Source organism: Poecilia reticulata, linkage group LG23 (genome assembly GCF_000633615.1).
Source record: "Poecilia reticulata strain Guanapo linkage group LG23, Guppy_female_1.0+MT, whole genome shotgun sequence".
Lineage (NCBI taxonomy): Eukaryota > Metazoa > Chordata > Actinopteri > Cyprinodontiformes > Poeciliidae > Poecilia > Poecilia reticulata.
The window spans coordinates 4,267,486-4,282,359 of NC_024353.1; the positions used below are offsets into that span (position 1 = coordinate 4,267,486).

General features: G+C 39.8%; 2 protein-coding genes across 4 annotated transcripts in view; one reads left to right on the forward strand and one right to left on the reverse strand.

The window, feature by feature from the left end:
- tmtc2a (transmembrane O-mannosyltransferase targeting cadherins 2a) overlaps positions 1-10,101 on the forward strand; it is a 50,219-nt gene extending 40,118 nt beyond the window's left edge. Inside the window, exons 10-12 of one of the 2 annotated variants that reach the window (XM_008400628.2) lie at positions 1,302-1,416; positions 4,176-4,239; positions 7,306-10,101. In XM_008400628.2, coding sequence (XP_008398850.1) covers positions 1,302-1,416; positions 4,176-4,239; positions 7,306-7,494 — 368 coding nt within the window. In that variant the 3' untranslated portion in view covers positions 7,495-10,101. The remainder of the gene's footprint in view (positions 1-1,301; positions 1,417-4,175; positions 4,240-7,305) is intronic. The other variant, XR_001776200.1, reaches the window with a different exon arrangement.
- Positions 10,102-10,950: 849 nt separating this feature from the next.
- On the reverse strand, positions 10,951-14,859 carry LOC103459238 (poly [ADP-ribose] polymerase 11-like). Of its 2 annotated transcripts, XM_008400636.2 has the most exons (7): positions 13,731-14,859; positions 13,545-13,656; positions 13,347-13,416; positions 13,185-13,248; positions 12,848-12,981; positions 12,598-12,749; positions 10,951-12,269 (listed from the first exon to the last, which is right to left on the reverse strand). In XM_008400636.2, the coding sequence occupies exons 1-7, from the start codon at positions 13,824-13,826 to the stop codon at positions 11,998-12,000; spliced, it is 900 nt and encodes a 299-aa protein (XP_008398858.1). In that variant the 5' UTR covers positions 13,827-14,859; the 3' UTR covers positions 10,951-11,997. The 2 variants fall into 2 exon arrangements, with proteins under 2 accessions (XP_008398858.1, XP_017158418.1); XM_017302929.1 differs by having other exon boundaries at positions 13,185-13,266; positions 13,545-14,859.
- Positions 14,860-14,874: the final 15 nt, after the last annotated feature.

Consider the following 14,874-nt stretch of genomic DNA (forward strand, 5'->3'; position numbering starts at 1 on the left):
GCTGGATGAGCCTCAAGTATGAGTCTGTAGTGGACATCAGTCCACAAAGTCCCTCGAAAGATAAATGCGCGGACGTGCACGTGGGACTGCACTCGAGAAAGCTCCTCTTTTCCGGTCACTGCGCCCTGCGACACATTTTAATGTTAACACCACTCCACCACCACTCCCCCTACGCGACCCAGCGTGGGCCGCTTTCGTTTCAAATCCACTCAGAAGGACAAAGCGAGAAAAAAAAAACCTCATCTGTGTCTCCGCACATCCCTGTCCTCTTTTATTTGGCAACATCTGTCGTCAAGCTTCGCTGATATTTTACGGGCACTTTGTGAAAGCCTCACCAGGTGGCGAGATCCCCCCCCCCCCCCAGGGGAGCGCACATGAATTACCTCCATCTCATCTTTATTCTGGAACAGCAGCGAACAAAGCAATCACAGCCCCACATTTTCAGTCGTGTCTCTCGTTTTTTTTTTTTGTTTTTTTTTTGTCTCTTCCTGTCCTTCAAAGTTGCCAATCATCTGGGGTCCGTCTCTAAAAGCTTTCCCCCTTCCCCCACTTCTTGGTTTACTTTGACAAGTAACTCCCGTCACACCGAAGCAGCATGGTATAAAATGATAATTGAAAGCCTCCCCCAGAACGAAAAGTAATTCAAAGAAAAATCCCTTCAGAAAAAGAGGTTATTTTTGCTCATTAGCTGAAAGAAGCTTTAAACCTCTTATAGTAACTGTTGAGCTTATATTAGTGCTTGTTATGCCCTTAATGACAAAGATATGTTTTTTTTGGGGGGGGGGAATTAGCAGTGGTGTGAACAAAAGCTGCTCATACTTTATTCAGCATAATAGCTCTCTTCTTTGTTTTTCCTAATTCTTTGTCATTTTTTTACAAAAATTATCTAACATTTGGAGTCAATTACTGTACTTATATCTTTAAGTAGATTTGGCTAGGAAAATGTGATGCCTAGCAACTTTTCAGAATATAGCTTTTTATTAATTATTATTATTATTATTATAATGGTTGCAAAAAAAAAGGAGAAAAAGCCTCTTAAAATGCATATTTTGAACAGTACTGCAGCTGAAATGCACTTGACAAACAGACCACGGCATATCAAGGATTCAGTGTAATTAAATTATAGGTGTTAGGTTCAGGGCAGCATATTGGAAACACCTTTAAAAGTAAAACCACCATCAAGGAACCATGGGTTTTACTCATATTCTTTGATTATTTATTCTATATTTTTTAAGTCTACCTTATGTTCTGTTGAATAGAAACAAACAAACAAACAAAAAAGGTCCTTTGTTTACCTCCAGGTCAGTTCCTGTTGGAGCAGTCTCGTCCTAAAGAAGCGGCGGAGATGGCTGAGAGAGCTGCCGAGCTGGACATGGATGAATTCGATGTGGTCTTCAACGCTGCTCACATGCTCAGGTGGACTGCTTGTAAACAGAAACATTCAAACGGGGGCTGGGGGTGAGGGTTGGGGGGGGGATCTTCCCCACCTTCGGTGAATGGCAACATGTTTCCAGAAATGTCTTGGAACTCCATATCTGTCGCCAGCTCCTCTAGCATTTGTGGTTCATTTCCATCGCTGTGTTTTTTTTTTTTTTTTTACGGCGTCATTTAAGAATAAAAGTCGTACGATAAACATAGGCTGTAAAGAAGATCTATGCAGCTTCGGTCCGTCTTAATGAGGTTTCACCCCGGGACTTATAAAGAGAGCCGCTGGAGAATTTTCCTTCATAAGTCTGGCACGCGCATCCGCAGGCAACTTATAAATCCTAAAGAGTGTCAAAAGGGACTTCACACGACCTCCCTCTCCCAGCATCTCCGTAGCTGAATGGAATATTGGAATGATGAGCCTTAATTCTTTTCTGCTCGACATATCTGCTGAAGTCATTACTGCCTGCCGGCATCCCCTCTCGGAGCACCGGCACAGAGGATTTTGTAACAAGTCGACATTCTCGGAGCTTGGCTGCGGGTTTGCCGCTGAAAGCACGGGAGTATGTCTAGATGACAGATTGGCCCTGCCGTGTTCCGACTGACTGGTTCTTTCAGCCGCGAGGCTTCATGACATCAATCCAGAGTGATTAGGGTTTAATGACGTGACAAACACCTGTTAACGCTAACACGCGTTGCGGAGACGAGCTTGCAAGCCTTGGCTTGTGCAGATTTTTTTATCCAAAGTCGTTAACGAAACTGGAACACCCAACGAAAGCCGATATGTCTTAATAACATATTTGAACCGAAATTGAGAAATTCGAGCAGCGCGAATGAACAACGAGAGCAGTGGAAACGAGTTTAGATTTTCTCTAAAATGCAATAAAAGTGATATTTCTGCTGAGGGATAAAGAGAAGCCAGAAGACCAGAGCTTCTGGAATAATGTTCTTTGTACAGATTTGTCGAAAACGACCCTTTTTTTTCCTTAGACCAGTACAGAGGACATGTCTCATAAACCAACATCATGTGAAAAGAAACTCATATCAACTGCAAAGCATGGAGGTGGACGTGTCATTATTTCGGATGGCCACATTTACTTTAGCCTTCCTGAGTCTCTGTGCTCTTTTAAGGTTTCAAGCATTCCCCGAAACAAAACAGAGGGAAGAGGCCAAAACGTTAAGAGAGCTTGAACCCAAGAAGCTGAAGCCATGTTTTGCTTATGTCGCATCTTTGTGAATATAAATTGCATTGCCAGGAAGGATTTAAAAAAAAAAAGTTTTACTTTATTAGTTTTGGCGAAGCGAACTCTTCGTGTAGTCTCCGAATGTTTTTCTACGTATGGAGCGCATGAACTGCTGCAGACTAATGTATCCGGCTGTGACACGTGAGGGAGGACTCGCTGATGTCTCAAGGCTTCTTGGCTCCAGTCGCGTCTTTACATCCGTGGGATCAGAGTGAATGCTGACCGACTCCAGTGTCGTTAGCAAGTGTTGCAGCACGAATGCAATTTTCTAATCACTTTATTGAAGCTAAAACTATTTAACTGCTTCATAACACATCAGTTAAGGTTAATATTTAGAGAATTACACATTTTATTTAGTAGTTTCTGTCTATCCATATGTTCATATTCAGATTTCTTTTAATAGCCTTTGGAAGCCCACTAAGTGAAAAAGCTGGGTGACTGGCAAAAGATACCCTGTACAGTATTTGTATTGATCAGTATTGAACTTGTAAATGTTATTCAGATGAATAGATTCTCTCCTTTGTTAATTTAACCTACTTCATTGATACATTTTTAATGATTAACACATTTTCGCCAAAGTCTTTTGCGGGTGGAGGTGTCCCAATTAGCACGTTCGTGTGTCACAAACATGTTCCCGTGATGCGCTGTACATAGTCCGCAGTCTGTAGTGTGTAATTCGGTGCATGAAGCAACTTGGCTGAAGCTAAGAACTGAGTTATCTATAAATCACCTCAATTTGATCAACTTTAGGGCATAAAGAGAGGAGGAAGAGAATCCCAGTGATGATCCAAGTGCAAATGCCGAAAAGGTTCACAGTGTGCCAGAGGTGTCATATCTCGGATGTATTCATTCTGTTTCTTAGATTTATAAAAAATTGATATTGCAACACCGTTTATCTCATGTAACTCAGTTGTTGGGATGAATGAAGCTAAACACAGGGCGAATTTTGGATAAAAGACTTGAGCTTTTGAGGCTCTAACACAGTTGCAGAGCTACAGAATAATCTAGATGAAAGCATATTCATTTGTCAGAATGACTCAGACCTAAATTCAGCAGTGATTATCTGTAGATGTGCAAAAAGTGGTGCAAAGGGATCACACAGAGTGAAACATGGCAATACAATGATTCAAGGAAAGTAACATTTTCCTTCCACTTTTCACGTATGCAGCACTTTTGTTGTTGTAAATTCCAATAAAATACATCAAGATTTCCAACCGTAACATGACAAAATGTGCAGATCCTTTAGCTTAATTTAAAAATAAAAGGATTCTTATGTAGATTACAACCAGTATGCGTTTTTCTGGCTACTGTTTTGCTCTCAGAATAGCAATAGGAGTCAATTTTGACCAACTCTGTTTTAGTTGCACGCCGTAGAGCAGAAAAAAAAAAGGTAATACTGTGTGTTGTTTGCGTGACAAGTAATGCATGAATCCTGCAAAATAACACAAGGCCGGGGTTACAGGTATTTTTTTTTTTTTGAAAATCTGTGTTGTTCTTCCTCCTCAGACAGGCCAATCTAAATGAAGCAGCAGAGCGGCAGTATAAACGTGCAGCCAGCCTCAGACCAGATGTAAGTACCCGGGCCTGTTTGCACTTATTATGGAACTGCTGCGCACACGTCTGCTCTGTAAATTCAATTTACAACACCGTGCACTTTTTCCCCCCTGCCCCCTCACCTCACCCCCCGCCAACCCCACACTCCCCTCATCTTTCTGACATCGTGGTACTGTTGTTCCAATAAGGCCTGAGCAGAAAATAGAAACCGCTTATTTCTGCGAGATGTCGTCTGGACGTGCTTCAGCGATCACGACAACAGAACGCGCGCGAGAGAGAAACGGGTTTAGCGCTTATCGCCGTCCGACGTCGGACAGGTCAAACAGACGGAGGAGCCTTCACAGTGGGGGGGGGGGGGGAGAAATATCACGTCTCTTCATGCATCCTGTTTCTGTCTTGTGTACATCAGTCACTTCAAAGACGGAGGGTGTGTGGAGGTGGAGGTGCGCTGGAGGAGAATTAATTTAAAATCGGGGGAACAAGGCCTGGGGGGGGGGAGGGGGGGAGCTTCTCGCTGTGATTTGTTATGGCCGTCTGGTTTGCGATTATGGGCTCTGTAACTTATGCTCCGTTACAGTGGAAAAAAAGCTTTGACCTTCATGTCTCCACTGCATTAACCAGTTTTATACAGCTGCACTCTTTGAAGCTGTCTCTTCAAACCTTCCTTGTCGGTCGTTCCCCTCCAACCATTCCTCTCAGATTAGTATAAGTGCACCAGATGCCCCCTGAATGATATTTTCCATTATTTCAGCCCGTTAAAAACTTAAATGTGTAGTTTTTTTTTTAAGTGACATAATCTTATAAGAACATTTAGCCCAGTTTCCCAAATAAAATCAAATTCAGATTATTATTTTTGTTCATCTGTTTGAAACAAGTGGTCTGAAACGTATTGGAATGCAGCCTGAAATCCCTCATGGACACTCTGAGACATGCAGAGGGCTTCTCTCGTCATTTGTCAGTTCAGGGGAGGCAGGGGGGGGCGAAGGGGGGGGGGGTTGTCTCTGACATTTTTCCCTGCACACATACTGCCTGGTGAGCGACAGACTCTCAAATATCAGCTTAATCCAATAGGTTTCAGGTCATGAAAGATTCAGCAGTTGCTGTACGTGCAAAGAAAAGGTAATGAATATGTGAGTGATTTTTCATATATTTTTTCCCCCCACTGGAAAGGTTTATGTACCCAAAAATATTAAGCAAGGTCTGGATACTTGGCTCATGTTTTGATCTTTGGCGACGACAGTATATTAATTGAATTTATTCAGGGGTGGGTGATTACATAATATGCCCCCCCTCCACTTTGTAACCTCAGCATGATGCTACCTCTGCCATTCTGGACAACGGGGACAGCATGTCCAAGTTTCAGCCTCATAACTGTTGCTTTGAGGTCAAGTTGAACAATTTGGACATAATCCTTTTTCTTTATTCGTCCGTCTATTTTGTGTAATACTCTAGCAACACTGTGCAAACACAGTCCAGCAGCATGATGATACACTGCAATGTTTGGCATTTTGGTCTTAAAAAGCCTCATCTTGACTCCTTGTGTCATTTGACTATAAAACTTTTGTCCAGAAGATATCCGACTTGTTCAAGTTCTGCGAACATCAATCAGGCCCACAGGTGTTGATTTTAGATCAGGCGCTTCACTTCTGTTCTGCACTCTTGTGAATTCTGTGGCAATGTGAAATTGGCTTCTCTGACTGGCAAACGCTAAGCTTCTGGTAAGGCTCTCCAAAAGCCTCAACCCTCCCTTCCTGTTGAAAATGTGCAGAAATGACGGATCTGTGCCAAGCAGCCAAACAATTATAATCAGAACTTCACACCGTTTGGCTTACTGGTTTATTCTTGTAGGGCTCGTTTATGTCGTTTTTGTCTGTAATTTCCATAATGACCTGCAATGGTGGTTGGCAAAGTACTTCACTAAATGGAAACTGCTCTTAAAACGTTGTAAAACATCATGTAATGTCCAGTGAAAAACACTTAAGGACTTAAATTCTGCAAAACAAGAAAATCTGGCTTCTTCGAAGCGCTATTTAAAGAGAACGAGGGAAACGCTAACGTCTGTGGAAGTTCTGTATACATGTAATGTTTCAATCCAGGTTCTCCTTCTGGACGTCCCGCAGGACGGGTTTCTGCTGTTTACAAAGGCGGAGGGATCCACATTTATCTGAATAAGTGCAGTTTGTCTCACCTGTGTAAACAGTTTAATGTGAGGAACATTAAACAGAACAAAGTTCAGAAGAGCTCTCACGCTCAACTCACGCGAATTGAGGAGAAACCAACGGGCCGCTAGCTTGTTTGCTACAGTCGGGCGTGAAAAACAAGGTTTCGAGATCAGTCGGTGGGGGGAAGTGGAATGTTAACCTGGTGACACGCACTCCTTGAGAAGAGACCAACTGTTGTGCTTGAGAAGGAAAATGCGTGAACTGGTTGCCAAATTTCGACCCATGCATCATGCTGGGAGTGTGTAGGGGCCCCGGGAGCAAAGCCAGATCTGTGTAGTAGGAGATTTGCGTGTGTTTGTCAGCTACATTCGTTAAGGACTTTGTAGATTCTCAGTGTTCATTCACTGTTTAAAACCCAAGGGATTTATTCTACAACCTAAAATATATGGTTCTTTGATGCATACATAAATACTGTGCTCTAGCTCATGCAGAGTCTTATAGCTGCCTCTCGGTTTGGTGTGTTACTCTGATGTTCAGCCACTCCTGTTACTGTGATATTTCACTATGGCCAACACTGTACATCTTGAATTATTTTACTCTTAAGTAAATTTCCTCACTACAAACAAAAGCTTGTTTTCTTCTAAATTCTCTCTTAAAGCTGTTGATGTGACATAAAAAAATGCTGCCACATGTAAGGAATCCATCTCCTACAAAAAGTCTGGCCAGGTTCCTAAAGCGTGCATCTCTGATAAATAGCTGCGTCAAGCGTAGAGTTAAGAAGGTCAGGTTTAAAATAGTTTGCCCAAATAAGGGTACCAAGTTTGGCAACCCTCAAAGGCAACGCCTCACATCACTCATCATTTCTAAGGCGCCAACTTTGTCTCTTGTGATGAACCATCCCTCTCTTTTCCCCCCTCCAGTACCCAGCTGCTCTGATGAACCTTGGCGCCATCCTTCACCTGAACGGGAAGCTTCCCGAGGCGGAGGCCAACTACCTACGAGCCCTTCAACTCAAACCCGACGACGCCATTACTCAGTCCAACCTGCGCAAGCTGTGGAACATCATGGAGCGACAGGGGCTCAAGACGAAGCAGAGAGGGGAGCCCTAAACCGAGACGCCCTGCTGTCTCGTCTCTTTGCGGCGCTCGAAGCGTGGAGCGGGACGGAAACAAAATGCTCAGTCGAGGTCTGGGACGGTCGAAGTAGGTGTGTTTGAGGTTTGACGGCAAACTTCTGCATCGCGCCGCAGTGTTCATTTGGTGGCTCAGACTACTAAAACTAAATCTGATGGTTCTTTTACCATAACTGTGACACAGCTCTTGTTAAAGGAGGAGACAAAAACGGAGAGATGCACCGAGAAATTGTGCTAGGGACTAGTTCCGACCAGTGGTGTCGAAAAACAACTCACAAATGCTTTCTTTTCTTCAAGCAGTAAACAAGTAGGCACTAACAACAGCACAATTCAGGTTGGAATCTGTTGCTGTGGGAAATAGGAAGGCATCAGAGGAAGCTGAAAATTTGCAGGAAACTGCATCAAAGGGAAGAGAGAGACCTCAGCAGGTGGACTGGGGTGTAAATATGAACGACCTCTTTGAAATATCAGAGTTATGGAAAAAAAAAAATATCTATATTCTCCAGGACAGTGGTTCTCAATCTTTTTCTCAGTACATTCTAGCTTTCCGAGTACCTCCAGGATCGTTGACATTTTTAAAACGGTAACACAACAAGACTTGGACTTTCTTAGTTTGTCAGATTTCTTGTAAATATCAAAATAGAAAAATAGAAAGAAAAGCCTTTCTTATCGGAGAGGCGGTGAGTGTTTTGGTTGATAAGTGCAGGTTTCGTACACTTGCTATGAAATCTAACACGACTGCCATGAGTTTAAACGATCGGTAATTAGCAGTTTAATTTGCACTTCTGACAGTATTTCACAATTACATTAAGAATTGCCCACACTGTGCTGTATAGAAATGCTAAGATTTACATATCTATCAGTTCATATTTCTTATAGTAGTTAGCTTATCACTGAGCACTGCTGTTAGAGCCGATATCTTTCTCTAATCCATGTTCCAGAGTGAAAAATAGTAGAGAATAAAGCACTAAAAAAAACTATTCTAAACTATACCAACATCTGACATATAAGAGAACATTTATTTGCACCAAAGAACTTTGCTTTCTTTGTCCTTTTAACATGTTTTACACAAATATAAACTATAATTTGATGCTTCCTAAAATATAATCAGTGTTTTAAGTCATTCGACAAAAACTATACTTCACATTTTGACACAACAAAAACAAATAAGGTAAATATAAAATAAATGCATCATACGTTATATTTTATTTTTTTATCCGGTCTTGTTCTGGAGGAGGGGTTCAAAAAATTACAGAAAAGTTTGAGAACCGCTGTTCCAAGAGATTCCACATGGAGACGCGCTTTACAGCTAACAAGGCTGGCTGCACTAATCGTGCTCATACCCAACACAAAACACTAAGAATATCCGAATATTAACTGTGTGATCATATAGTAATTTATATATAAATAAAAAAACTGACCACTTAGGAATGGAAAGACTGGAAAAATTATGTTTTCATAAGCCAGGCGATCAGTAAAGATTTTTGTTAGTAGATCAAAGCTTTACAAAAAAATTAAGAGAACAACAAAACTGAAACCACAAAAAATACGGAAATAAGTAAATCGCAAGCTGCAGCATTTCCATAAATACTGAGTTGACTGTAACTTTACTGTTGCGTGCAACAGTAGCTTAAATGAGGGGCCTTTCTGAAATTGTTTTAGCTGAAGCGATTTTGAAATGTGTCGCCATCAAGTGGTGTTTTGTGTCACTATCTGCTATGACACAAAGAGAAAACTACATTTTACTTGTCCATCATAGAAAGAAACCTGTTTAATCATCTAAAGGGAGCATAGCATGAATGTAGCATCTTGCTTCAAGCTTTGTCGTTTTTAGCACAAAGCTAACCAGCGTTTTGTTGGTTGAATTGCATGATGGGTGCCATTCTCATTCTTTTTTTTTAAAATGTGAGAATAAAAAAAAAAAAACTATTGGTCCTGAACATATAATGCTGGAAGAGAACAAGGCGTAAAAAGAATGCAGCGAGATTTCTTCTTTTAATGCAAAGAATCACACACGCACACACACACACACACACACATACAAAACACACAATAGAAAGCCAATCCAGTTGAAAAAGTAAAGATTTGTAAAATTTCTAACATTTCAGACAGAAAAACAAAAACATCTCAGTGGTGCCAAAGCCTGTAATGAGTTCTCACACCTTTCGGTGCCAAGCAAGATCTGTAAACACTCGTGTGTTGTTTGTTGTGTCAGACGGTGTTTCATACTATGTGATCAAATGACATTTAATTTATTGATAATGTATTATAAATGCCAACTTTGTGCCATATCATCTCACCCGTTTTCTTTCCTCCAATCAGGCTGTAGAAGGCGACATGACGGTTATCTTTCTCTTTAGTGTTCTTTGTTGTTTTTCTCCTCTCTGCTCAGGGATATCAGGTTGTGATTCCTGTCACAGAGCTGAAGGTCTGCGACACAGAGAGAGCTTCTTCACGTCTTAGGTGTTCTTTGATGATTGTGGATGTTTATTTAATTATAGGACACGTCTAGCTGGAACCGTCTGGTGTTTTGTAAGAAGTACAATGAAGACTTTTCCGTAATAAAAGTAAAATGATTTTTCGAGCGAGAGTGTTTCTTTCTGGAGCTTAGATGGAGCAGTCGAGAAGCAGAAGTGCAGGGGACACAATTTAGCAGCTTTTCACGGCTTGATTCACGTCAGAAAACAGTTTGGAAAAAAATCTCAGTTTGCTATGAAGTACCGCAAAAAGAAATATACAGCAGTTTTTTTTTTTTATTCTACAGGCGAATATAAACAGATTAAGCCAATTAAACCTCTCAAGTGTGTATAGAAACACATTGATCCATTGGCTGAACAGCTTCTGAGAAAGTTAAGGAGAGACAAGCTGATGAAAACATGACTGAGGTCTTTGAAATCTCAGTCCAGTTTAATTCCCCTACAAACAACAGAGCATAATGACTGACATTCAGTCTCACACACACACACGCACACACACACACACGCAGATGAGCTAATTAGAGATGGATACGGAGCCATTATTGTCATGTTGATAACATCAAAGTGTGTGTAGATAAAAAAGCAGCCTTGGAGAACACCAAGCAGTAAATATTTAAGAAGAGATCAAACATCACTCAGTTAATAGCTTGGAAGAAACTCTGAAACAGTTTCAAAGTTTCAAACATCTTTTTTTTAAGCCCAAAATGTTTGGGTATTTAATCAAAATGTAAAAAAACAAACAAAAAAAACAGGATGGAGTATGAGGTTTTCATTTGCAGATAGAAAGCTCTTACATGAATAGCATAAAATTTATTTAAAGTAATTTTCTAAATGATTGCATTCTAACTCGTAAATAATGTTAGCAGTAATGAAATGATTCTGAATTTAACAATATACAAAAAAAAAAAAAAAAAAAACAGACTAGCAAGAAACACAAACAAGAAATGGATTGTGATTTTTTTTTAATTTCTGTGGCATATGATAAGAATAAATAAATAAAGTCTCATACATAGTTTCTGATATTTGCTTATAAAAGTGAATGAGATTTTAGATTTGGCGATATACGTTTATGCACAGCTCCTTCTTGATGCAACAGCGCCCTCTGCTGGCAGTTTTTATGAAGTCCATCTAATTTGATTTATTTTTACGCCTCGTTTTTACATTTAATTCTAAGGTATCAATCAGATACGAACTTACATCAAACTCTACTTTTGAAATATTTAATCATTTTAGCTAGCAGGGTGGTAACTTTTCTAATCTTTTTCTAATATTATTTCAGATTGCAATTCCCTTCTCCCCTCAGGGGTTTCAATTACCATACTACTACTAATCAAACACACATTTATGCTGAAAAATCTCTCTATACATACAAAGATTGATTTTTACAGAATATCCTTTTATTCTTCAGAGTAATTACTGCTATAAACTGAAGTGGAGAAGTTTAAGCTTTAGTGTTTTCTGCTGTTTGACTCTCATTACTTCCTTTGGAGCCTTTATTGTTTTCACCTGTCAGCAGTAGAAAAGCATTAAAAGACTGTACAGCATGTTGGAGCTTAAGCTTCTGATTTGTGGAATTGTCAGACGCTGGAATAGGAAATCTGCAAAATCCTTCTACTTATGATTTTTGGTAGAGGCCAGGATCTACCTAATACTTCAGAAAGCTTAAAATAAATAAATGACAAGAAGATTGATAATAATTCAGGTTAATGACTTATAATATAAATATGCATCTGCATGTTTCCTCCAGACGTTAATGGATCAAACGAGGTTAAAACAGGAATGAAGAAGCATTGATGCGGCTCTGCAACAGAGTTTTCTTTTGAATCTCCGAATACCTAAATCTTCATTTTGTGATTGTAACATTTTGTAAAATCAAAAACTTCTGAAGCAAATACAAAAAACCCCATGTATATAATAAATTAGTTATAAAACAAACAGTCTCCACTGTAAATGATTCAATCTGGGCTTCAAATGAAATGTGTGCAGCTTTTCTCCTAAACAGACTAAAGTTCATACTCAATAAGATATTCCGGATATATCTGATTTGGATCAAATATGATGAATATCATGGGATCGTCGAGATCATCCACACAGCTGTCGTGAACATTTTCAAGACTTCCATGATCTGGTTTACAGAAATAAATCTCTCCAGGTTTCGACTTCCCAACCATCACCCGAGCAAGAAAGATCACTTTAGTGAGTTTACCATTTGTCGGAGCTCTAGTGGTGGTACTGTACGCGTTTGCAAAGAATGCATAAGTGGTAAAATATATCCCTGCAGAGAGACAAAGGGAAAAAATGATTAGATCACCTTAAAAAGAAGCAAACATTTTCTACTGAATTCTATTCACTTTAGTAACTACATTTATGCCTATGACATTTTCCCCTAACCATTCTATTCCTAATCCTAAGCTTAACCAAAGCTTAATTCACACCAAACCTCTAAATCTATTGAGTAAAGCAAATAAGTGAGGTTGAGGTCCTCACGTTCTGCAAAAGACCCCACTTTGTTGGTGAAAAGGGTGAAAGTGGTCCTCTAAGTAATATATACAAGTACACACACACACACACACGCACATAAGTTTCTATATTGATTTCATTACCTTTGCCATAAAGTTTCCCATGCTGACCAGCCAACCGTAAATCAAAATTATTTGTGCAAATGCTGGCAATATTTTCACTGTCAGTGCCGTGGAAAAGCCGTCTTTCTTGAATGCTGTTGGTTCCCTTAAGCCTCATCAGTTGTTTCTTTTTTCTTTAAAAATAAATAATAAAATGTTTGCTTTGTTTGTTTTCAAGCTAGAGGAGAGAAGAAAAAAAAATTGTGCACTTACATCTGAAGAACTTTCTTACCTGCAATACATTTCCCAGAGGTCCAAGTTTTGTATCCTTGTTATTGATACGATGGTCTCATTCAGGAGTCCATTGTGTGTCGCATAATGAGCCACATCCTGATACTCTGGGGTGCGTCTATCCAGCGGGATCAGCTGTGCGACATAAAAGACGCAGAGGTTTAAGGTGTGAGCAGTATAGAGGGCTAAAAATGCATAACTACCGTTAATGTACCATTCAAATATCAAGTTAGAGAAAAATGTCTGCATGTCAAACAATGTGGTCCTTGGAGCTACACCAAACTGACCCACGTGTGTTTCACCTGCAGTGTCACTTGGAGGTTTTCTCAGTTTTTTACCTGGTAAGGAGCTGTAGCATCGAAATGTTCCCAGGTAACAGGTGGAGCACAGAAACAGGAGCATCTGTGGAAGGAGCAAAGTCTGAACTACGGACATGGTTTCACTTTCATTTAGTGTAAAATCAAACTGAAGTGACAGAGTTATGGTAAATTGGACCCCACCTATTCTCAAGATTAAAGTTGCGCTGGATTCTTCTTTGTTTTCCTGTGGTGAGGTCCGTCTGCAACATCACTGCACGGGGAAAAAAAACAAACACATTTTAGCTAATTTTCAGTAGCAGCAAACCAAAACTTGAGATTAAATGGGTGTTCACACACACACACACACACACACACACACGCACACGCACACACACACACCTGAAAAATCTATTTTGCTCACATAGCTGCCGGCATCTACAACCATAAAGGATTCGTCATTCAAATAAAATTTCTCTATATCCTCGCTCCTTACACGATTACTGGCATCATCCTGAAGAGCAAAAAGAAGAACATTACCGTATTGATCAAACAATAACTCTTAAAAAAAATGAGATAAAAGTTTACCTCAAACCTGTGCCACCTCCCACAATCTGCCTGGTAATACCAATGCCACAGAGTGTCGGATGTGTCCATATTTTCTTCTCCATTTAGAGCAAACATTGTGCTTACCAACTAAAGCTGAATAAAAAAAAAGATAACTTGCTCTACCTGTTTCTCTGTCACTCATATGACTATTTAATTTGGCTTTTGAAGTTTTTGCCTCCTGAGCTAAACCACTCCCACTGAGGTAGGCCGGCTGCTCTACACCCAGTTAACTGCGTCTGAGTTTCCATTCAGTTTGGAAACGTGTGGAATTAAATTTAAGTCAAATCCGGGTCTAGATAAATAGAACAAGAAAATGTGTATATTTAGGGGCTCCTGAAGTAAATGACTCGCTTTAAGTTAGGTTAGCTTTCACCAAGTGAGGACAAAAAGTTGGGTCTGTCAAAGGCTTCATGCCTGATGAGGTCTACTGGAGACCATAAAAGAATGTGTAGAATATTCTGTGATGAAAAGTATTTACAGAGAGCAACACACCCACAGGTGAGCGTATGAGCTTTCCATACACCCATGCTAACGCTCACTTGTGACGCAAGGCAACAGCAGTGTTTTTCTTGTACACAAAAGAAGGCAAAGACATATTTGCATAGAACCATTGGGAAATATGATAATGTGTAGTTCTTCAGAGAAAAGAAAATAAATAATTAGGTTCTATAAGTGTATCAAGAGAACAATGAAAGCTCTTAATCGTCACATTAAAAGAAAAACATGAAAATGTCAATGACTTGGCTAGTTAGCTTTAGCCTAGTCACTGGCTAAAACTAAATCTTTAGTTTTGGGCCAGTGAAAATTCAAATTCATTTCATATCGATGAAAATGCCAATTTTCAATGATACATTTTTTTTTTGATATACTTTTCATATCAAAATCCTAAAAATGATAGAAATGACCTGAACAGATGTTGACAATCGGGTTACATTTCATCACCATGGATATATTAGAAAATGTGCAAGTGCTTCCTAATCTTTGTTAGGGGGAAGCATGAAAATGATGAATAAAAGTGCACTGAGGAACTTGAGGAACTGGGTTATAATGTCTTGCTTGGTACAACAGCGCCCTCTGCTGACTGATACTTTTGATAAACCTCAATAATTTAAATTCCTTAAAA